This window comes from Rhamphochromis sp. 'chilingali', assembly GCF_963969265.1.
Source record: "Rhamphochromis sp. 'chilingali' genome assembly, chromosome: 19".
NCBI lineage: Eukaryota > Metazoa > Chordata > Actinopteri > Cichliformes > Cichlidae > Rhamphochromis > Rhamphochromis sp. 'chilingali'.
In genome coordinates, this window is record NC_137946.1 from 15,149,401 (window position 1) to 15,172,793 (window position 23,393).

At 42.3% G+C, this 23,393-nt stretch overlaps 1 protein-coding gene across 1 annotated transcript in view; it reads left to right on the top strand.

Moving 5' to 3' along the window:
* Nucleotides 1-23,393, top strand: part of nrxn2a (neurexin 2a) — a 130,308-nt gene that overhangs the window by 92,194 nt on the left and 14,721 nt on the right. Inside the window, exon 17 of the mRNA XM_080866816.1 lies at nt 16,819-17,000. Within this exon, the coding sequence (XP_080722942.1) occupies nt 16,819-17,000 (182 nt within the window). The remainder of the gene's footprint in view (nt 1-16,818; nt 17,001-23,393) is intronic.

Below are 23,393 nucleotides of genomic sequence, written 5' to 3' on the forward strand. Positions count from 1 at the left end.
TGAATGCAAATTCTTATATCTGTCGATGGAATTATTGTGCAAAGCAGCGCCCTCATGTTTCTTACTTTTTCCTTCTTCTCCTTGCACCGTCTACGCCAGGCTTATTTTAGGTGTTGTCGCTTTGAGACTAATGAAATCAACCAAACATCACAACTGCAGGCCATGCCTTTCAGGGGTTGCTCGCATTATGAGTAATTAATCTGAAAGTGCTATGATTAATCCTGCTACTTTACCCCCTGGGGCGAGACTGGATGTCTGCGAAAACTCGTCTCTCACAAATCCTCCCGAGAACAAACATGCGCATTTAGGTTTCTTAAGTCTTTAAAACGCTATACACGTCTTCTCGCATCATGTCACTCGCAAGTTTGTGAGAGAGAAAAAAGCAGAAAAAAAACCCCTTCTTTACGTGAGCTTTTTCTGCAGTGAGACATCTGTTCACGGTATATGTTCTATAAATTGTTCCCTATGTGCATAAATAATGTGATTATGGAAATGCTCAGTGCTCTCCCAAAGCTCAATAAGTGATAAAAAGGGCTTTTAAAAGATATGTGGGAAGATTTTAAGGAATGCAAATGAAAGATTGTTTGGTGTGGAATACAGAAATCGCAGATAATGTAGGGCAGTATCTTTGCTTTTGAAATCCAGGAAAAGTTTGTTGGATTTCATCTGACGGTCAAGCTTGGCTTCTAATGCAAAGTTGATGTGCGTCCTTTAAAGTCTGCTGAACTTGTTCAAGTTGGAAAATAACCGAGGGCAACACAAGGTTACAGTCATCCATCCTTCTCCCTTGTGTTGTCCAGATATTGTGACTTCGATGGTGTTAAGCAACCCTCAAGTACGCAAACTAATTAACGTAAGCCCTTCATTGTAGACAGTTCTCAGAGAAATATCATCTGGAAATTAAATACTGGTTTTATTTGAATTGTGTGTCAGAGAGAATTTCTTGCTGAAATTATTTGTTATGACTGCCCGTATTTTTGGCTGTGCAAAACTGAAAATGGCTGAACTGCTTTGACAGTGGAAATAAAATTGACTTTTCAGTTGGCGTCATCGGGGGATTATTCTCTCTGTGCTTGTCAGTGCCTTTCCACAGCAAATAGTTATTACTGTAAAATGTGTCTACATGTTATAGCCGGACAGCGCTCAGCATCGTCACTGTTTGATTAAGCTGGCATGTGCTTCCCAGTATTAAGATTTATGGAGAAATGTATAGAAGAGGATACACATAAGGGAATTAAATCTCCCTCTGACCGAAAAAATAAAAATCCACAGCTTCTTCCAGCTTATTCACGTTCATAATAGCAGCAGATAAATGTCTACATGCTGTTTGGGCACTTGCCATTCCAGAGTGCTGTGCACTCATCCCTCCTGTGTTCTTTTTTGTTCGACCAGCCTCACTCCCCCACATGCCCCACCCCCTCCCCTGCTTGAGTAATGGCCTGCGTCGACTTCTTGTCACCATGAGAGGTGGTGCTGCATGGCTTGCCTCTGTCCTCCTGTTACCATGCGTGTCCTTTCAACCGACTAGGCAATCCCAGCTGATATCTATATCGACCGTGATTTAGCTGATATAGCTGCAGTCTCCCGTTACTTCTCCTGCAATCTCTTCCTCACTGTTTCTCCTATTTGACTCCATCCTCAACCTCCTCCCCCCATCCCACCCACCCCTCCTCACTTTGTCTCTCCCTTTCTGATAATGTGTTCCATCCTCTCGAGTGTCAACGTAGTCCAATTCATCAGTTCAAAACGTGAGCAGCTCGGAAACTCGGATCAGTCGTTGCCTAGAATAAGTTCTGCATGGTTAAGCAGCAGAGCTACTGAGCTCTTTTAACATAGGGGTGCCTCGTATACAGGTATGAGGTGAAAACAGCAGGCAGAGGGATTAGAGCGAATTGATTTGGAGTGTAATGTAAAAACAGCAAAGGTTTGGAAGTGCAATCCTGGGAAAAGAGAGGTTTGAGATTGAATTTTGATGCAAGCCATTGATTTGCTTAAAATGGATTACATACCGCCGCCCATAACTTGCTTAGCTTAGGGGTGGCGAGCGATATTGCTCTGACAGGTATTTGTGTTTCTGTCGTTCATGCCTGTTGTAGCTCTGGAGTCTTTATGTTAGGAGCACGTCCATACCAATACCCTTGTGTTCATTCTGTAACAGCTCTGACAGCTCACCTAAATCAGGCTCCTCCTCTGCAGTATGATTCCTGCGTGTTACTGCCAGGACCTGCAAGCCAGTGCGCTGTGAATCTGTAGCATGTATTTATTCACACAACCCATTTACTTGCCTCACTATTTCCGTGTGTGTTTGCGCCGTGGCTGCCTGTTTTCTCTTTCGCTGTCTCTTCCTGTGTCTCCCTCCCTTCTGCTATCGTTCTCCCATCCTCGCCACCCCCCCCCCACTCTCTTCGCTCACAGACTCTCTTTCTCAGACGCACACACACACACACACAACGCACACACACACACACACACACACACAGAGGCACATGCTGTGCCTCACTGGATCAGAGCCTCTGACTACAGTATGCCTTCAGAAGAGCTCCTTTATCTTGCATTCATTAGACCACAACTCCAAGGCAAGGTTGCTTTTTGCCGGGGTCCAGACTTGTCCTGGAATTTTACCCATCCGGGATTCATTATTATACGACGGTGCTTTTTAATTAGCATAATTTTTGCTGCGGCAGTCCAAGGCTACATCTCACTCGCTGCCACCCAAGCCATCTGATCTGAGGAGAATCACCTGCTCTCCTTCAGAGACAGACAGACGCAGCCGTCACGTTAACCAACCGTTCTCCGTCAGAGGCAGTACGGCGGATCTGGACAAGGTAACAGGAGAAGATAAAGGGGGAATAAAGGAGCAGCAGTGAGAGGAATGCAGCAGTAGTCGCTACTGCGTGAGACTAAGCAGGTGGAGCGTGAGGGGAGGATTGTACGTTCAATTGAAACAGAAACACTCAGCTGCATTCTGGTAGATCGCCACGCCAGAGGTTGCCGTTCGCTGGATTTGCTGCGCCTGTGAGAGGCTGAACGAGGAGCCGCTGAGAAATTATTTATTTATTTTCTGGATTTTCTCCTTTACCGCGCTGCTGCTGCCGCTGCTGCAGATACTGCTCCCTGTCTCTCGCTCTCTCTCTCTCATCTCTCCCCCCCCCCCCTCCCAATCTCCGTTCTCTACCCATTCCCTGGCTAAAGGGGAACAAAAGCACTGGTTCCTGCATCACCCTTCATCGCTGCATCTCCACCTATTTTTATCTGCTCGTGATTTTTGCTTAATGAAATGATCCAGTTTCTCGCGGGAGCGTGTTATGTCTTCTACTGCGGTGGAGGGGCACTCTTCTTCTTAGTGGGCAGGCTCAGCTGCCCCCAAGCTCTACCTGTGGGCGATGGAGACTCTTATCAGAATTCCTATCACATCAATCTCTTTCGTGCCACTTCTCATGCCTAAATATCATGGTTGAGCAACATGCCCGTTTGAAATCAAGGCTGGATTCGTTTCCTTTTCTTTATTCGGATGTTTATCTTCTCTGCATTTAGGATGCACCTGGCTCACTTTTGGAAGAATGTGCTTTCAGGATGCTTTTTAGTGAGATTATAAATCTAGCTTTTCCGTGCAGTGGACATGTCGGCATGGCACAATGTTAAGTGAGAATAGACAGGTTAGTTGCTCTACAGTTTCTTCCGCAAATGCAACTGGATTTTGACTGCCTGTTTTTATATCCGGTTTTGATATTTTTCATAACATCCAGAGGATATTTTTGTCCAGAATCTAGAACTCTCGAACCAGTCTAAGGGAGTACAAAAGAAATGGGCCCAGATTGTTAGTCTTCAAGTTGGACTGTCAGAGGCCAAAGCTTGGCCAAGTTTTCTGTCCTGGGCCCATGTGGATCTAATATACATGGGTAGACTCTTTGCAGCCACCTCTGTGCTTGGACAGCGGAGCAGCTGGTCACAGTTTAGCCTAGGCATGGGCCTAAGTTATTGTTCGAGACTTGCCTTTTGGTTCACCTTGCTTACTATACTCCCCATCCAGACTGGAACAGCACGCGTGTCCTCAAGTCTCAGTACCACACACCATGTCCACCACTTCCATAATAAACATGGTACTGTTCCCATTGCTATCAACAGGATGCCTTTTCTTACAAGAGGGGGCCATGGTAAGACATTTCCCTTTGAGGTTTACACTTTGCTGCATCACCAAGGCATCACTTTACTTAGATAGAACAGAGTGCCGTGGGATTATTAAGAGCTAGATGTCAGATAAAATCTCTGCTGTCTGACAGAATTGGCAGTATTGTCGTTTTAGAGGTAGAAAGGCTACTGCTGTTCTTGTTCTTTTTATTTTATTATTCTTGGTGGCTTTTTTGTGAGATACAGAGGCACTATAGCTCTTTCAGCAGCTATAGATGAGCTGCAAGCCTCTGTGCGTCATTAACTATCTTTATCTGTCCGTCGGTATCAATAGTGTTTGCCCTCTCCCCGTGCTGCTGTTCAAGATGCGACTGCATCTGTGGATCTGTGTTTGTTTCATTACAAATAGAGATCAACAGCATGATGAATCATCGTTGCAAATCTCCTTATCTTTCTCTGTGATGTTCCTGCTTGTTTTTGAGTGGCACAATGCACTCGTTGTTATGATTTTTCCCTTGTGGCAAAGGTGATTGATGCAGTGTGTTGTAATTAGTGCGATGTCGTGGCACAGAAGCTCTACAGTGATTATACTGTACAAACGGAGTTCGAGTGGGGATTGCTTTAAATTTATGAAAATAATCTTGATTTTGTTTAAAAATTGGTCTTGATCATTTTCTGTTCTGGTTATTTTTCAAGGCTTCGATATAACTCGAGCTTAGTGGATGTGATATAAAGTATTGATCTGTCCTCAACAATCTGCATCAAATTGGCTACACTCCTTAAATCGGGTCCTTCAAAGCGCTGACACCAGAGTCATTGCTCCCTTTTATATCTTACTTTGAAATTTCAGTCCTAGGACTTGCTTTTATGTCCTATAAAAAGAGACCCGATGGATTTGCAGTGTCTTTTTCACGGCAGCAGTTTTGTCGCTTGCAAAAGGGCTAAAAATGTGATGAATTACATCTGTGCTATTATAGCCATATCATTCCTGACCAGGCTTTTACAAGGACAGCACAGCCTGTGATCAAACAAGCTTATAAAAAAAAACACTTCTAAGAAGTTGCTGATAAATTTTCAATTACCTCTATTATAGATTTTGTACTGTGGGTTATTATGAAGGATGTGCTTCAGAGCAAGAAATTCAATTTAGTGCAACATAAATGATGCAGGCAGCACTTGTGATTTACAAGCCATGTCTGCAATACCGTAACGCAATATGTAGAATGCATATCTGGATTTTGGGGAGCATTTATTGGTGTCATGTTTACGGTAGTAAGTCGTGGAATAACTATCAGAGAGTCCTAACCCTTTAAAAAGGCATAATAAATATGGCCTTCATTATTGGTCACAAACACCTTTATTGTAACACTTAAACCATAGTTTGTTTTGGGGGGCTTTGTCCTTGCTTTGATATAGCATAAATGCCTGTGTGTATGAGCCTGAGCGTGTGCATGTGCGTGGCCATGTGTGTCAAGGCTGGCCAAAGACTTCTGGATGCCCCTGGGCTATTTTCTATTTATGGGCCACCTAGCCTGCTGCAAAGCCTTACATTTGTCATCCAAAACACATTATTGGATTTATTGTTACATTAAAGTGGGTAATGTTCATAGCATGATCATACACACAGTATTTCTATGACAAGTGCATGAAATACCAAGCAAAATAGGACAGCATTAATCACTGAATTAGGACTAAGGTGTGAGGTTGTAAAGGTTTTTATTCCTTTTGCTTTACGCGATCAACAAATAACTGTTTTCTAGCAGTATCTTAGATGGAGTGGCATTCATATAGTTCATTTCTCATCCTATTTATCAAAGCCACAGATGCTCCTAACCACAAGAATAAAATGTGTTTTTTGAATTGTTTTAACATCATTTTTAGCAAAAATGGCAAACATTCCTGATTCTCAAGTTGGAAAAAAATGAATGATTTTCTCTGTTTCATAAGCTTGATCAGGAAAGCAAAAAAATTGAGAAAATAACTGGCCGATTAAGCCAGTAGTAGTTTGTTCTGCCCTGTACATTTTTTACGTTAAACTCTGCAACGACGCACCTTCAAATCCCTCTACAAAATCAGAAATCCTTCTTTCTCCAAGTACCAGGCACTGCTCATCGCTCAGCTGGTCTTTGATAGTTTTTTTGTTGTTGTCCTTCCCCTTCCCTTCATGTAACATAATAAAAAAGCATTAACACTCAAAATGCATTTACAGCAATATAATAAATTCATAATTCAAAATAGGTTTTTCATTCATTCCTAAGCCTCGAATAAAACCGTGAATAACTCAGTCACACCTACTTTATCAACTGCTCACAAAGACCTGCAGCATGTTTTCAGCATGGTTTGGTTTATGCAATTTAGCAGCGGTATCTGGTTCATTATAAATAAAATGTTTCCACTTGCTAAACAAAATACCCTACATGAGTTCATTAGCTATTGAACAGGTCCTTTTCAAGAATGTTAACACCATGTTAACTGAAGCTTTTCTTATACCAGGGGAAGCCAAATCCCAATTTGAAGCATATTATGTAACTTGCTTGCTTCCATTCTTCCATAGTTCATATTCCATCACTGCAGGGCCATTAAAACTCAAGAGATTTTGCGCATGCTCCTTAAATGCAGCGTTGTTTTAAATCAGGTTCTATGCTGGGATTTGCTGAACTCATCACCGAACCACTAGACCGCAAGAGAGCTAGCCATGACCCCAGTGCCAAAGACCTTGTATGCTCTCAACAAGAATGCAAGAAAGATTGCACCAGCTGACCCCCCTTCATGCTCACAACACACCTGCATGTTCAACACACTCAGTAAAAATATGCTGCACTTAGATCTCCAGGGCCCCCATGTTAGTGCAAGAACTGTCTGGCTGAGGCAAGGCAAAGAGGAGCTAATGCTTGAAGAGAGACGTCTCAAGTGCAGGAAATGGTTTAGTGAGCTTCTTTCAGTGATGATACCTTTGGGCACAATTCAAAATTTAAAGATTGAATAAAACAGAAAGCATGCTGTCCTTAGATCGATGCATTAGTGCACCACAGTGTTTATTTTTTTCTTGCTTTGAGAGCTGCAGAAAGGGAAAACAAAGGGACGCCCGAAGATCCGTTGAAGGGGGCTCAGTTGTCTCCAGGTCGCATATTACATTACCCTCAAGGATCGTAGTGAGGAAGGCTTGAGTACACATGCACAATAATACACTTACAAACACACACGACAAATAAAAACAAATTTAAGCAACAGAGGTTGTCTCGGCCAGCGGATGCATATGTGTTCAGATTTTGCTTGTTAATTTCATATCAAAATCAAAATCATACAGCCATTGCCTCCATTGCCATTCCATTCATTTTGATTGAGCGGGTCGTTTTGGGTGGTGGACGCGACAAAGGATGGGGCGTAAAAGCAGAAACAAGAGACCTGCTCTAGATCTGCAGCAAAGCAGAACAGGAGGCTGAAAAAGTGTTTTAAGAGGGAAAAAAATGAGACACAAAAGAAGTGCGAGTGCTGCGTTCTCGAAAAAATAGCCAGTAACCAAACATCATGGCACATATACTGTAGATTGCATTTATGCTGCCTAACTGGTACACATTTTTAGCAATCCATTAAGCAGCCCAGCATTCTGCATTAGTAGGAGATGTAGGCCTATACGGGGGCTGGTAAGAAAAGCAGCATTGTCTTGTAATCCTGCCCATCTGTAACATTACAGTGAGCATTAGCAAGGCTCCTCTTGAGGTGCAGTGAAGTTAATACGTTGGCCATACATTTATGGTAGTCGATAAAAAGAAGAAGGGTCACATTCACAAAGAGTGATGGGTTTTTTTTAGTACGTCACAGAGCACATTATAAGTTGGCTTGCTGTACCATTATATTGCATCAGAAACTTCTGCTTGCATGACAAGACAGGACAGTCTTGATATCAAGATTATTGAGAAGTTAGGTCCAAGTTAGGTCTTGGTGCATAATGGATATTTCAGCTTCTAAAAAATTAACCAAAAAAAGAACCAAGAGGAGAAAAAAATATATTAAAAAATATAAAGACTGCAGAGGTGCTCGATGAGAAAGAGTCTAAAACACAAAAATGAATGAATGTAGCTGCAGACTAAAGGTTTCTAGGAAATCCATTTTTTCAAGGTCTTGTAGTGTTTTCAATTCTCAACAAAGTAAAACCCTGTTATAATATGCTTTGCTAAAGGTGCACAATTGTGTCATGCATGTTCCTTTTTTTCCATAGGCCATATAACTGGCAGATTACAGGTGCTTATCAGAGCACTGCAGTGTGCATTTCGGGATCTCAAAATCACATTCGTCATTAAATACAATAATATCTGAGTTGGGATGGTGACACCTGTTCTTACTGTGATCACAGCAAGTAGGATTTTACACTTCAGCTGATGTCCTTTAGCAGCTACTTTGGCAGACATGCAGCAGAGGAGCAACAGCTGTATCGGTTTATAGCCTGGTAGAACAAACTCCTGTTGTTTTGCTTTGGAGGCGCATTATTGATAAATCATTAAAAGCCCGCTCTGTGTTTTGCCAGTTGAATGCTTTTAATCTGAAGCAGCAGTGAGAGGAAATGTTCAGTTTGCATTAGCAGTAGCATGCGTGTGCCACCATTTTAACACAACCCAGCTGAGAGCATAGCATTACACTGTCAAGCACATCATGGACAGTTAAGAATGGGTTCAAAGTTAATGCTTTTTTCATTCGACACATTCTTCTTTGGTGCCAAAACCTGCTATTTGTATTACCCACAATGCAACTTTATGATTCAGTTCGATGTATTAAAGCATAGGCTAGGCCACGGAGGTCTATTAAGCAGACTATATGTCCTCACTACCAGATTTTTATTCATTCCCAAACTTGTAGTCTTCAGTTCTAACCGACATTTATCAGATTTAATGCAGCTTCCTCTGGAGCCACTCAAGCCTTTATGCAACTCCCCAAGACCAGCAAACACACTTTGATGTGTAAAAGTGATGAGGTCTCCCTTTAATATAGCTCTGATGTGGCCTGAAGAGAGAAAAGTGAACTGTAACTATTAGGCTCATCTCAGTGAGATAAAATAATGCTGCTTTACTTGCGTCATCATTCCCTCTGAGTTCTTTGACAATTTGAATCCATGGTGGGAATAGGGCACTCCACCAGTAGCAATCAGAGCTACTTTATACTGCATAAATTAAACTAGAAGCACGCTGAATGGCTTCTTCGTCTTCTCCTGCTTCTTCTTTTTGCTGCTCCCTTTGCTTCCTCCATCTCTTCTTTCCAAACCTTCTCCTTCACTACATCCCTGAGCCGTCTCTTTGGTCTTCTTCTTTCCCTCCTCCCTGGCAGTTCCATCTTCAACATCCTTTGTCTACATTTTCTTCTCTCGCCCTGCTGCCAAACCCCCCTCCTCCTCCTATGTCTTCAGCAAACACTAACACAGTTTCCACCGGCACCCTGCTGGCAACATCAGCAGCGGCGCTTGTTGTTAGCCCAGTCCTCAACTGATCTGGTATGGAAATCTCATTCTTCACGAAGCATATTTGATTTAGCAAAGGTTTTACACTACATGGCCTTCCTGATGCAACTCTCCCCATTTACTGGAGAGAAGCACTAGGCGTAGACTGGCTCGTGTCCCTCCCCCCATGGCAGAGTTAAGCACACTGAGTAGCTATTGCTAGAAAATAAATACCATAAGCAATGTTAAAAAATGTTTTCGGTTCCAGATGTTTAAAATACACCTGCCTCACGATCAAGCCATCACAGGTAACTTTAATATCGCTTTATTTCAACAATGACAGCTGACGGGGCAAAGTCTGAGAAGGCTGGGGTCATTATCACTGACATGGTCATAAAAGCTATTGTGGCGCATTGATGGGAGATGTCTTGCACTTGAGTCACTGTCAAAACAGCTTCACCAGGACACACATCACCTGAAATCTGAGCGGGGCAAAACCTTAACACTGGTTTAGAAGACGGGGTTTGTTGGAGGTGCTCTGAGCTGCAGACATTCAATTTAAGAAGTGACAGCGTGGATACATCTTGCTGATAGGAGCAGAAACTGCAATTCAAGCATAATACAGCTGAAGCCTGCGTGCGCCAGCTGAATGTGCATTTATTTAAGATTCATAACGTTTTTCAGTCTGGCTTTTGGTTGATCAGATTTAATTGATTTGATTGATTTGATTTCCGAAGTCTGTGTTTACTGTGCTAAGTATATGATGCCACTTTCTAACGTGAACGCCATATTTTTACTTGGGAGCAATATGTCCTCTCTGTCAGGCTTTAGGCTGCACTATTCATTTTCATCGTTTCAGTGAGCCGTATTTAATAGACCGTGGAAGAAGTGTGCCTCAGATGCCATAAGTCAAATGATAAATTCGAACTTGATATTTCTCCATAACCCTCTATTTCAGGAAACCGCTCACAGATGAAAGATGTATGTGAGTTTATTTTCTTAATTGAACAGCTTTGTTTTTCCAGTAAAGTGCCCTTATTGCCCTTCACAAACTGTCTGTCTGATGCCTCCACAGCATATTGTACAGTATACTGTACTACACTTGGACATTTTTGCCCTGCTGGAGGCTGGCAGGCCAATTCAGAGCTGTTAATTGACATTATACAGCCTTAGGTGTACTTAGATATGAAAATCCTGATCATAATCACCAGAAATGATTTAAATGGCAATGAGAGGATGAGTAATTTACAGCTTATTCCACTGCTTTGTGTCAGTAATGTTGCTGATATTAGTCGCTTTTTGTATGATTCATTATGACAGCAAATATTCGCTCCCTCTGGCCACAGGAATTCTTTACGACAGCAAGCTCAGGGGGCGATTTCAAACCTTTTCACATCTTAACTGATACATGTGATAAAAATTATCGCCAGCATCTCAGCGTATTTTCCAAGTCCTATGAGCATGTTGCCTCGTCTCTCGCGTATTCAGCTGGCTGAGAGCTCAAATGAAAAGAACAGGATGTTTGAGTGGGTAGCATGCATCTTGGCACAAACAAGCAATCCATACTGTTACATTTGTTGTGTAAAGGATCCATTAAGACATGACAATCACTCATGGTTTCTCTATAGAAATTCAGGTGCTCCATTTACGTAATTACTATGCATTTTTTTTAAAAAAGCGAATTATTCATATGATATCATTATATGCTGAGGGGGCTGTGTTAAACTGAGAGACATTTTTAAAGGTGCAGTGTGTAGCATGTCTAACTCTAGATGACGTGACTGTTGCACCAGCGATGCTACTTTGGTTTCTTTGGCCAGCTTTCTTTATTTTCTGACTGGTGATCACGTTTATCGACAGATGTTGCTAAAGCATATAGATCATCATATAGCCAACATGCATGTGATCTGCGAGACAAACTGCATAATTTAGGCTTGCTGCGGGAACCAGATACCAATACCAGTCCCGAGTATTGCTTGATGCTGGCCAGGAGGGAATGTGTTATGCACAGTGTGCAGGCGGGAGGGATAGGCGCTAGGGTATAAACAAAGCCAGCTGCCTTTCATGTTAATCCTGCTTCCTAGTGGTCGCTTGCCAGGGCCGTTGAGTGCCGTCGCCATCGTTGTGTTTACTGTTTCATTCATTGACTTCCTGCCCTTCAACATGACTGACAAGAGGTCAGAATCATAGATGGTATAAAAGAAAAATACGAGCTCTGGGTAGCACTAAATCTTCTTGCTCTCGTGATGGACTGAGGGCAGACTGGATGCTTCATTGACTCACTATCTCATCTTGGGGTACAAAATGGCGTTACGTAAGGGCATGGGCTGGCAGTTAGTGGTTAGCGTGTAACTTTGGTAGATATCAGTCAATCTGTACATTTGACATGAAGTCATGGCTATTAAATCACTGTACTGATCAATTATTTATTCGGATAATGATTAATTTATTTTCTTAATGTTTGAAGCCGTTTGTAGGTCGTTGTCTTACATCTTTTATCTTTAATATCCCTAATTTGATTTGCACAGTGAATATGCTCCATCGCTTTATTATTATTCCCATATATAATATAGTAGACAGCAGGAGCATTGCAGTGCCTGTGTAAAATATAGTTAATTGCCACAGCTGCAAACTAATAATGATGTGATATACAGTGAACACTTTGCAGTTGAGAATCTCCAAGGAGGCCTTGTTATTAAAGCACAGATGCAATGTACAGCCACAAGACAAGAGCAGAGAACTCCCATGAGGTAGTCGGCAGAGAGCGAGCGAGCAGGGAGCTGTTTCAAAGCAACAAATTGTGATGTTTATAGAAATAATTTTGATTTTATGTGTGCTTTCGTTGATGGAGCTCAGCCACAGAAAAGAAGAGATAAGAGGAGACGGAACAGGAAGGCAGAAAGGTGTATTGAAATGCTTTAATGTTATGACTAATTCAGGAGTTACTGCTATCTATAGACAGGTGTTTCTGTGCAGGTGTATTAATATTCTATATTTTTTTATGCACACACAAGGAGTGCTTGCTACCTTTGTTCGCCTTTCTGCTCTGTCTGTTTTCTGTGATCCCAACAGCAAACTAAATGTTTGTGTTTGGAAACCATTTGTAGTGAGACGTTTCCTTGACGGGGGAAATCATTTCTGAGATTAAAGAGTTTTTGTTGTTTTTGTTTATCTCATCAGTGTGTACTGCTCACAAAGAAATCCCTTCTTCCAGCAGACTTAATTGAAATTTCATAATTTCCGAAATACACTTCCATAGGTCCATAATTAATAAGCAGTCACCCAATATCAAGTGTTGTACTTCAAGACCATTTGGTTAATGAGCTTTAGCTTAGTTATTCGGAAATTTGGTCACGTGTAATTGAGTACAGTAAAGACTGGATTGGATTTTTGTCTGCTGTATTTTTGCCGAGAAGAATCCATTAAAATATACGAAATCACTCCTGATACCAATCTGAACTAATGATAAAATTAATACACGGTTTCATGCGTAGGCGTTAGCTGAATCAAGAGGGTATCTACCGATACTCTTCTTTGTTCCATCCACTGCGGCTTAGCGAGTAAACACTCGCAGTTAAAAGCCCTGTAGCCTTGGAAGATATCCACTTGACTAATTCAGTCTGCTGGAGTCAGTTAGTAGCTGCGTCTGAACTTTCCCTCAGCACATCTGTCAGTGTTGTTCACCGTCACTTGCATTAATATCCATTTAGGTTTTGCTGCACCCAGTATGGAAAGAATGAATAATTACAGTGAACAATACATGGCAGCTCTGCCGTGTACATTAGCCTACATGTGAACATGTCAGTTATATTTTAGCTGAGTATATAATAACAGGCAGATATAATTTTCTAACTTCTCAACACAGTTACAGTGAAAGACTACAGGTTAAATTGCTGTTTTCACATGAGATGACTTATCTGGTAATTAAGCATGACTTTGTCGTATTTGAATAGAATGAAGATGCCATCTATTGCTTTGCTAAAATATGATTTTCTTTCATAAATCTACATTTTTGTTGTTATTTAGCTATAACGAAAGTCCCCCACATTTTTCTGATGACATTTGGTGACATTTGTACTCACCACACTATTAAATGTGATGCAGCGATCGACCAAAGACCGGTATTTAGACTTCTAAAACTGGGAACAAGAAGTGCATGAGGCTTAAGCCTCTTGAGTATACTTTTAAAGAGGTGTCCTGGCTTATACAGCACAGTGAAATTTGAAAAGAGGCCTGATATGAAATGGGGTCTCCGAACATGTGGACTGACCACACCGTGGCTTGGCTGCTCTTTGTTTGCTTTCACAAGAGTAAACAGAGCTAGGAATCATGAAGGCTTGTATGATATAATCAACTGCAGCATTATGGTCCTCCAACAAATACCAGCAGTGTTTGATTTTGGCTGAGTATGTGGTGAAGTGCTAGTTTGGAACTCCTTATAGGCAAGTAGACTATCTGCACAAGTACTGCACTATATGTTGTAGGGCTGATAGAATTTATTACCATATGCCCTCATAATGCTATGTTGTTTTTCATAACAAAGGCGTAGCATCCGATGGGGCAGTTGGGACAATACCCCGAGGCCCAGAGGATGTGAGGTGGGGGCTAGTTGGCATAGTTACCAGATAATTAGTCCTGCTAATATTTTAAATTCACAATTTTATCTTTTGGACCGAAGCTCGTTTATGCAGTATACATTTTCTTTATTAATTGAATTTTAGCTCTGCAAATATTTACTCTCCACTGATTAAAACAGAAACCTTTTCTAAATGCATTTTGATGGCACAGAGGCATGCTGGGAAATCTTTGATTATTTTATGTTTGTTTGCTTTTTTCTGGCCTTTCTCTCTGTCATTTGTGGTTGATGCAGGCGAACCTGTTTACATCTCCTGTGATGCTGTTGTAAATTATGTTTAGCAGGACTTTTTTTTTTTAAAGTACGGTTGAAAAGAGGAAGGAGAGAACAGGATGAGTATACCTGCAGGACTCTGGGTTTAAGCAGTGTTGTCAGTGAGCGCAAGGTCCGAAAGATAAAGTTGGGACGGTGAGTAGTTTGCGTTTTTATAGAGCACTGAAACATTGTTCTCACTTATAGGCTGGAAATATACAAATAATACTGTAATATGTGTGCATGATGTATCTAGAAGCTGGACCATAGGAAACGATTGTGAATGAGGAGTCCTATAAATAAGTCTGTGACGATCTGTGGGTAATGGGTTTCTCTCGTTTGTTCCATGCTTACACACATTACAGATGTTTTTATATGATTTTCGCGAGGCTGAATCTGTTTTGGGCTTTTGGAAGATGGTGCAAGTTTATAGCATGAGCTTATTTAAATGTGTCTGTTCCTTTGAATGCTTTTATCCGTGGTTCTGATCAAAAGCTGGAACCATGTTATTGATATTAGTATTACTGCTACTATACCATGTAATATTTTTTTACACAAATATACATTGTGTGTCTGTGTGTGTGAGAGAGAGAGATCCTGCTTTGGTTGCTGGCAGTAGGAACCTAAAAAAAACACCGTATCTGCCCCGGGGCCCATCGCAGAGTTGTTACGGCTGTGATTCGTAACCTATATTTTGTTTAAGACACAATAAGACACGGGCATAGTAAGCAAGATAGTGGTTTGAAAATGAATCTAGAAGCCCATTACACATCACTGTGAAAAATAACAAAGTCCCCTTGCAAAATTCTGCAAAGAAAAGTAATCTAAGAAGAAGAGACGAATCTACAAGGACACACAAACCTTTTCAGTCTTCTCAAAAGTAATTTGGGAAGAGGAGACTAAGAGGCCAGCTGTGAGTAACATTAACTGAAAGGAAGAAGCCAATAAAACCGCTCTTTGATGTGACTAATGTCACTGACTCATATTCGACTGCAAATCCCTGACATCAATTAAGATTACCTCAGTAAGAAATAATTTTGTTTTAAAATAATTGCTGTCAGAGAACCTGCCCTTTTAATTTAAATTCAAAGCCAGCACAGGATGTTTTTCAGCATTTGGATTAGGCGTTTAATGTTAAGAAAGCATCCAACCAGCAGCTTGATCTGTCAATAGGAAACCTGTATGGTGAGTGCCCATTACGCTGAAGAGTGGAGTCTTTGTAGAAGGTTGACATTGAGGCTACAATTTTGTCTCAAGTGTTTCTCTGAGCTTCTATACTTAAATCTTTGAGAGATTCGGGCATTGAAAACCACCAGTCGTGAAACCAGCTCTTAGGTTTCAGTTGCTGAAACGATCCAACACAAGTTTATTTGTACTTTCTTAAGTAATTCTCATTTCTGCTATGGCCACGTATTACAGTGACTGCACTATCACCTGCCTTTGTGTAACTTTGTAACCTGCGGACAGCGCTTGGTTCTCACTTAGATTTTCCACATTTAAACTATGAAAGCTGTGTGGATTATATTAAATGGCTTAAAGTACACAAATGAAAGAATTTAGCAAATTATTGTTGAAATGCCTTTATGCAGTCTGTTAGTTTTTTTTAGAATTTAGGAAAATGTAACAGGTGTCACAAGAGGTGTCATATGTACAGGCTGATCAGCATATGGATTCTGCAATTTAAGCAAGGCAAATGTTGTTTATGTTGTTTATCTCAAGGAGACAAAAATCTTGCTGAGCACAGAGGAAAGACTTCCACAGTAAAGGTTCAAGCAGATATATTTCGTTCTCATGCACCTCTTAGATTCTGCACCAGCTGCTATTTTGTATTAATATCAAGTGTTTGCGATGCATTTTAACTGTGATTATTAAATGGTTGGCTAAATGACAAAAAACAAACTGAACTGTCCAGAATATCATCCTTATCTTTCAAAAACCAAGAAGGTACAGGGACAAAAGATGCTGCTAGTTTCTGGATTTCCATGGTGCAAGAGAAGTTTACATTTGTGAAAGCAAAGCTTTATCAAAATGAGTAGTTCAGGCTATTTAATGGAGATTCATGAGTGGGTTTCTTTAATAAATCTCCCATCTTTGGTTGAAGTTTTTCTCTGCCTATGGCATGATTTTGAAAAATGAAAGGTAGTGTTCGTGCAAGGAAAGAGAGACGTGGAATCTCATCTCTTTATAATAAGGATTGGTACTTCCAGAAAAAAAACCTAAAAACGAACAAATGTTAAATTAGTTAAAAGAACCAAGGCTAAGGGAAGACACCTGATAAAGCAGAACTAATTATGTTAAAAATGCTGCCTGTTTTTAAAAGTGTCTCTGGCTACTGTCTGTCCTCTCATCTTTTCCTTATTGCCTCTGTTCCCAGCTGGCACCACGTATATCTTCGGGAAAGGCGGAGCTCTCATCACATTCACCTGGGCCCCCAATGAGCGCCCGAGCACCCGAGCTGACCGCTTAGCCGTGGGCTTCAGCACTCAGCAGAAGGATGCCATCTTGGTGCGAGTGGAGAGCACCCATGGGCTTGGAGACTATCTTCAGCTGCACATAGTAAGAACGTGAATCTGTGTGGCTTTAAGTCACAAAAAGGGAAGACTGGTATGGTATCACACTGCTACGATAGATTAAAAAAAAACACTTAAAGGAGATTAGAATTTAAATATTTCATACATATGACCTGCGGCTCTGAACACTCTGAATACTATGCTCATTCTTTTTCTGGTTTCTAAATATTACAAGTGGAGTTACTTAGACAGAAAATGTAAGAATGATTACCCAGAGAGATTTTAAGATACTTTTCTATTCATTTTATTTCCTTCTCCGAGTGAGTCTGCTCATACCACCTGCATCCTGTATTCATGAGCTTAAAATCATGTTGTGATTATACGAGAGCAGACTTTCTGTGTAGAATAAATTATCCTTAATAGCATTTATGGTCATTCATATTGTGCTATTTAATGTCACACTTTGCAAATATGGTTATAAAGAAGCATTGTGATTGGTTTAGGAGGCGAAAAGGACAACATACTTTGTATGTCATGGAAATCAAATCAAATCAAATCAAATCACTTTTTATTGTCACATCACATGTGCAGGCACACTGGCACAGCACATGCGAGTGAAATTCTTGTGTGCGAGCCCCACAAGCAACAGAGATGTGCAAACACAACAACACAAACGAGCAAAATACAAGAATGGCCAACCTGAAACTAATAAATATATGTACAATATATAATAGTGTATGCATTTCTGGATGTGTATACTAAATATTTTCCTACGTGTGTGTGTGTGTGTGTGTGTGTGTGTGTGTGTGTGTGTGTGTGTGTGTGTGTGTGTGTATACACATTTTTACAAATTAAATAGTAAAAAAATAAAATAAAATAATAATAATAATAATAATAAAATATATAAAATATACAGAGTTGAATATGTGCAAAACAAGTGGCATTTATATACAGTGTGGAGTGCATAATGTTGAAGTTCCAGTAGTGAAGCTGAGGTGTCTATGACGTGTTCAGCAGTCTGATGGCCTGATGGAAAAAGCTGTCTCTCAGTCTGCTGGTACGGGACCGGATGCTGCAGAGCCTCCTTCCTGATGGAAGCAGTCTGAACAGTTTATGGCTGGGGTGACTGGAGTCCTTGATGATCCTCCCCGCTTTCCTCAGGCAGCGCTTCCTGTAGATGTCTTGGAGGGAGGGAAGCTCACCTCCAATTATCCGTTCAGAGCACCGCACTACTCGCTGGAGAGCTTTGCAGTTGTAGGCGGTGCTGTTGCCATACCAGGTGGTGATGCATCCAGTGAGGATGCTCTCAATGGCACAGTGATAGAAGGTCCTGAGGATGCGGGGGCTCATGCCGAATCTTTTCAGTCTCCTGAGAAAGAAGAGGCGCTGCTGCGCCTTCTTCACTGTTTTGTTTGTGTGTACTGACCACGTAAGATCCTCAGCCAGATGTACTCCAAGGAACCGGAAGCTGCTCACTCTCTCCACAGCAGCGCCGTTGATGGTGATGGGGGTGTGTACTTCTCTGCACCTCCGGAAGTCCACTATCAACTCCTTTGTCTTTGCGACGTTGAGGGTGAGATGGTTGTCTTGACACCAGTGGGTCAGGGCGCTGACCTCCTCCCTGTAAGCCGTCTCATCACCGTTGGTGATAAGACCCACCACTGTAGTGTCGTCCGCAAACTTCACAATGATGTTGGAGCTGTTAGTGGCTGTGCAGTCGTAGGTGTAGAGTGAGTACAGGAGAGGGCTCAGTACACACCCCTGTGGAGCACCAGTGTTCAGTGTGATGGGGGATGAGGTGATGCTGCCCAGTCTGACCACCTGGCGTCTGTCAGACAGGAAGCTAAGGATCCAGCTGCAGAGGGAGCTGCTCAGTCCTAGATCCTGCAGTTTCCTGTCCAGCTTCGAGGGAACGATGGTATTGAATGCTGAGCTGTAATCTACAAACAGCATCCTCACATACGTGTCTCTCTTCTCCAGGTGTGACAGGGCAGTGTGTAGTGTCAGGGCTATGGCATCATCAGTGGACCTGTTGTGGCGGTATGCAAACTGTAGAGGGTCCAGTGAGTCGGGTAGTGCAGAGCAGATGAAGTCCCTGACCAGCTTCTCGAAGCATTTGCTTACGATGGGGGTCAGGGCTACAGGTCGCCAGTCGTTCAATGAGGAGATGGTGGAGGATTTGGGTACAGGGACGATGGTGGCCATTTTGAAGCAGGCTGGGACTACAGACAGAGAGAGGGAAAGGTTGAAGATGTGCGTGAACACTCCAGCCAGCTGAGCCGCGCATGACCTGAGGACGCGGCCGGGAATCCCGTCCGGACCAGTAGCTTTGCGTGCGTTCACCTTCCTGAAGCACTTCCGCACATCCTCCTCAGACACAGTGTGCGCACTGACGTCATCCGCGGTGCGCACACTGTCCGGTCTCATGGTGTTCGCTGTGTCGAATCTAGCGTAGAATACGTTTAGATCCTCACACAGAGAGGCCGTGGTCTGCGGTGTGCTGGTTTTCCCTCTAAAGTCTGTGATCGTGTTTAGTCCCTGCCACATACTCCGAGGGTTGTCAAACTGTTGTTCCACCCTGTCCCTGTACTCACGTTTGGCTGCTTTGATCGTCTTCCGGAGTTGGTAATGTGCGTGTTTGTAGTCCGATGTGTTCGCGGAGGCAAAGGCGGTGTTCCGTGCCGCCAGTGTCGCACGAACATCTCCGTTAATCCAGGGTTTTTGATTTGGGAAGGATTTGACTGTTCTGGATGGGACGACATCTTCCACGCATTTCCTGATAAATCCACAGACTGAGTCTGTGTATTCATCAATGTCTCTGGCGGCCACGTGAAACATTTCCCAGTCCGCGTGATCAAAACAGTCCCGCAGCGCAGACTCCGATTGGTCCGTCCAACAGTGCACCGCCCTCCGGGTTGGAGCTTCCTGTTTCAGCTTCTGCCTGTAGGCGGGCAGGAGCAGGATGGAGCAGTGATCTGATTGGCCGAATGGGGCGCGGGGGAGGGCTTTGTACGCATCCCGGAAAGAGGTGTAACAGTGGTCGAGTTGCCGGTTTCCACGTGTGTTGAAAAGGATGTGTTGATGGAGTTTTGGTGAGACTTTCTTCAGGTTTCCCTTATTAAAGTCTCCGGCTGTGATAAACGCTGCCTCTGTGGGGGAATGTAAACAGCCGTAATAATCACTGCTGTAAATTCCCTCGGTAGCCAGAATGGCCGGCACTTAATCATCAGGTACTCCAGGTCCGGTGAGCAGAAGGATTTGACCGGGTGCACGTTCGCATAATCACACCAGCTGTTGTTGATCATGAAACATACACCACCGCCCAGTAAGATCCTGTGACCTGTCCGCGCGGTGCACAGAGAACCCCGGCAGTTGTATTGCGGAGTCCGGTACTTTGTCCGATAGCCAGGTTTCTGTGAGGCAGATCACGCAGCAGTCCCGCATCTCTCGCTGGAATGAGATCCGTGCCCGAAGCTCGCACAGCTTGTTCTCCAGAGACTGCATATTAGCCAGTAATAAACTGGGTAACGGTGGTCTGTAAGTGCGCCGAACCAGAACGCCAGATCTTCTCCCTCTGCGTCGGCGTTTGCGGCCTCCAGGGCCAGAGAACAAAGGCGTCTCAGGTGAGATGAATGGGGGGTCTGCAAACGGAGCGTCCGTGTTGCAAAACTTGAACTCCGGAAAGTTATAAGAAAGACCGTCTTTTATGTCCAGTAAGGTTTGTCGGTCGTACACAAGGAGACAAGTGCTGCTCGTGAAAAAATAAAGGAAAAGTAAAATTAAACACAGAAGAAAGCCGTTGCTTGGGGGAGCTCGCGACGAGGCTGCCATACTGCCATACTCGGCGCCAAATCTGGTCTGTGTGAGGTGTGAAGCCTATCAGAACTGTTCAAATTAGTCTACTCTGTCTGCAAACAGAAGAGTGCAACAGCAACTATTTGAATGCCCGAACAACATGTACATACATAGTTAGAAACAAATGAAACCATGAAATGAACATCACTACACTGAAATGTGAACTTTTTATTCAAAAGTTTTAAAAAAAAATGCTGCTGTGGCTTCTTAAGTGTTAACCTTTATTATTCAGGCCAGGTCTGCATGTTGAGGAGGCAGAGAAAGAGCCGTCAGGATAACATCACATGACCTTTCTGCAAAATGATTCACAACATTTGGATATCTGTTGGCACTGCACATATGCACAGAGCTTTTTTGGAGGGTGTAGATTACAGTAACTATGATGTCATCATGTGCTTCAGAGCGGCTGCAGCTACTTCTCAAATGCTCACCAGCTTCCGACAACAAGGCAGCCATGTAACTCAGGGGTTCTTAAAGGGAAACTGTTAGGTTTGTAGCATAAACCTATTCGCTGGAACGTTAAGACAATATAATTACACTGCTAAGCAAGACACAAATAGGCAAAGTTCTTCATGTTACTCGTGCACGGGAGAGAACCGGACAACCGCTTGACTCCAGTTGGTCTCGTCCGTCCTCCTGTAACACTGCCCTTTTATTGAGGTTACATGAATATGCATAGGTTCATTAACATACGACGTCTACATACAAACAAAGAGTACCTTGCCTGTGTGTATGCGTGTGTGTGTGTGTGTGTTGCTGATCAAAGGGTTAAACATCCTTGGTCAGGAAGAGGGTAGCCTCCCCCTCACCCTAGATGGTTCATCCTAGATAACACGGTGAGGAAGTCCTGCAGTTCATCTAAACAAAGAGCACTTAGACTAGAACAGACGTAGCTACGTTAATCCTACCATAAAACAATAAGACACGGTATGACCTCTCATGCTCCCAAAGTGCTGTCTAATACACACAAAGTTTGCAGACTATCAAGGATCAAAACCTCTACCAATCTACAACTAATTACAAAACTCTAAGCATATATAAGTAAATATTTCTAAGCATAAATGACAATCAACAATACAAATCTAACAGAAACCCTAACAAGAGATTTCAGCTTCCCTCACGAGTTGCCACAGAGCGTGTTATTCTATCGATAAACTGGTAAGCCGTTCCTGATGCTGATTGCAGTACTTTCAACCTTTACGTATGTGAACAGTACGTGGTTGCTGTCGTACTGGCAGCATTTCCATGAGCAGTTAAATAAATATAGACAGCGCAGAAATAGTTACAGCTACAAAAAGGGGAAGAAAAAGACGGCTAAGGTGCCAAAGTTTTATTTTAGTAAACTTGTAAGTCACATATCATCATTTCTCTCCAGATAAGCTGATGAAGGCCCAAAAAAACAGGAAGCAAACTCACATTTGCTGGTGGAGGTCTAATGCTCTAATCTTAATTAAATGAAATGGATATAACTAAACCTCTCGGTCTATTTTTAAATGACGTTTTAACTAGACTTTGTCCTTATTCTAACTTGGCGCAGAAGCATCACAGCTTGTGTGATTCACCGATTAGTGGCATCTGAGTCCAAATATTGGAATAAAATAGGAATTAATAAATCACACAAGTACAAGAAGGAGAAGAGGCGCACGCACGTCAGCAGACTACGAGATATTTTCTGGTGATGAACACGTGTGTGGATGTGTGTTTGCGTGCCTGTGTGTGTGTGGTCGTTGAAGCCAAGTGGCGCCTCAGCATCTGCCTGCAATGGTGCCTTTTTCTGGAGGGAAATCAGGCTTTTTAGTATGGAGCCACAGGACAGGTGTGCCGTGATGAAAACCAGAAGGGAGATCTGTCAAACGTCTGTGAATGGTGTAATAATTAAAATCACATCTGTTGACAAAACTCGTAACTCGAAGTCGCTATCTTATTAGCAGACACTTTTGTGGTAAACACTAAAAGGAAAAAAAGCCTTTATAAGATTACAAATCTGACCTTTGAAAGCAAAACTTTGGCTCCTCTTATTTTTAATTATTATTTCTCATTTGAATTGGATTCATTCTGATTAGGAAGCTTTGAGGTCAGCTGTCTGGTGTTTGCATGTGTGGATGCACACGCACTTAGTGTCATATCCACTAAAGTAATGAATATGTCCTCAGTGGCTAATCTAATCTGTGGCACGTGTCTGATCAGCTCCCTGAAGACAGCTAGTGTCCGTTCCAGGGGACCAGTTCAGCTCAGAAGCTGCCATTTTGGGCATGCATAACCACACAGTTACATTACTGTTTTGGGCATTGGCAGAAGCAAAGACGAATGGACCCCATGTGCAGAAAGAACCCAGCCTGAAAACAATCTGATTGAATTGTTTATATTCCAAAAAACAAAAACAAATAAGTCTTCTGATGAAAAAGTTTTTATGACCCTTCTGAAACCAGTTGTGAATTACGTGTGCGCCTCTTTTATTCATATCATTTTTATTCTAAAAGGAATTTGAATTGTAATATCAGTCTCTGTATTAAAGTACCTGCTGTTAAGTGTGGAAAAGTACTTTCTACCTGATTTATTGGACTCATTTGATCTAATATTGAAC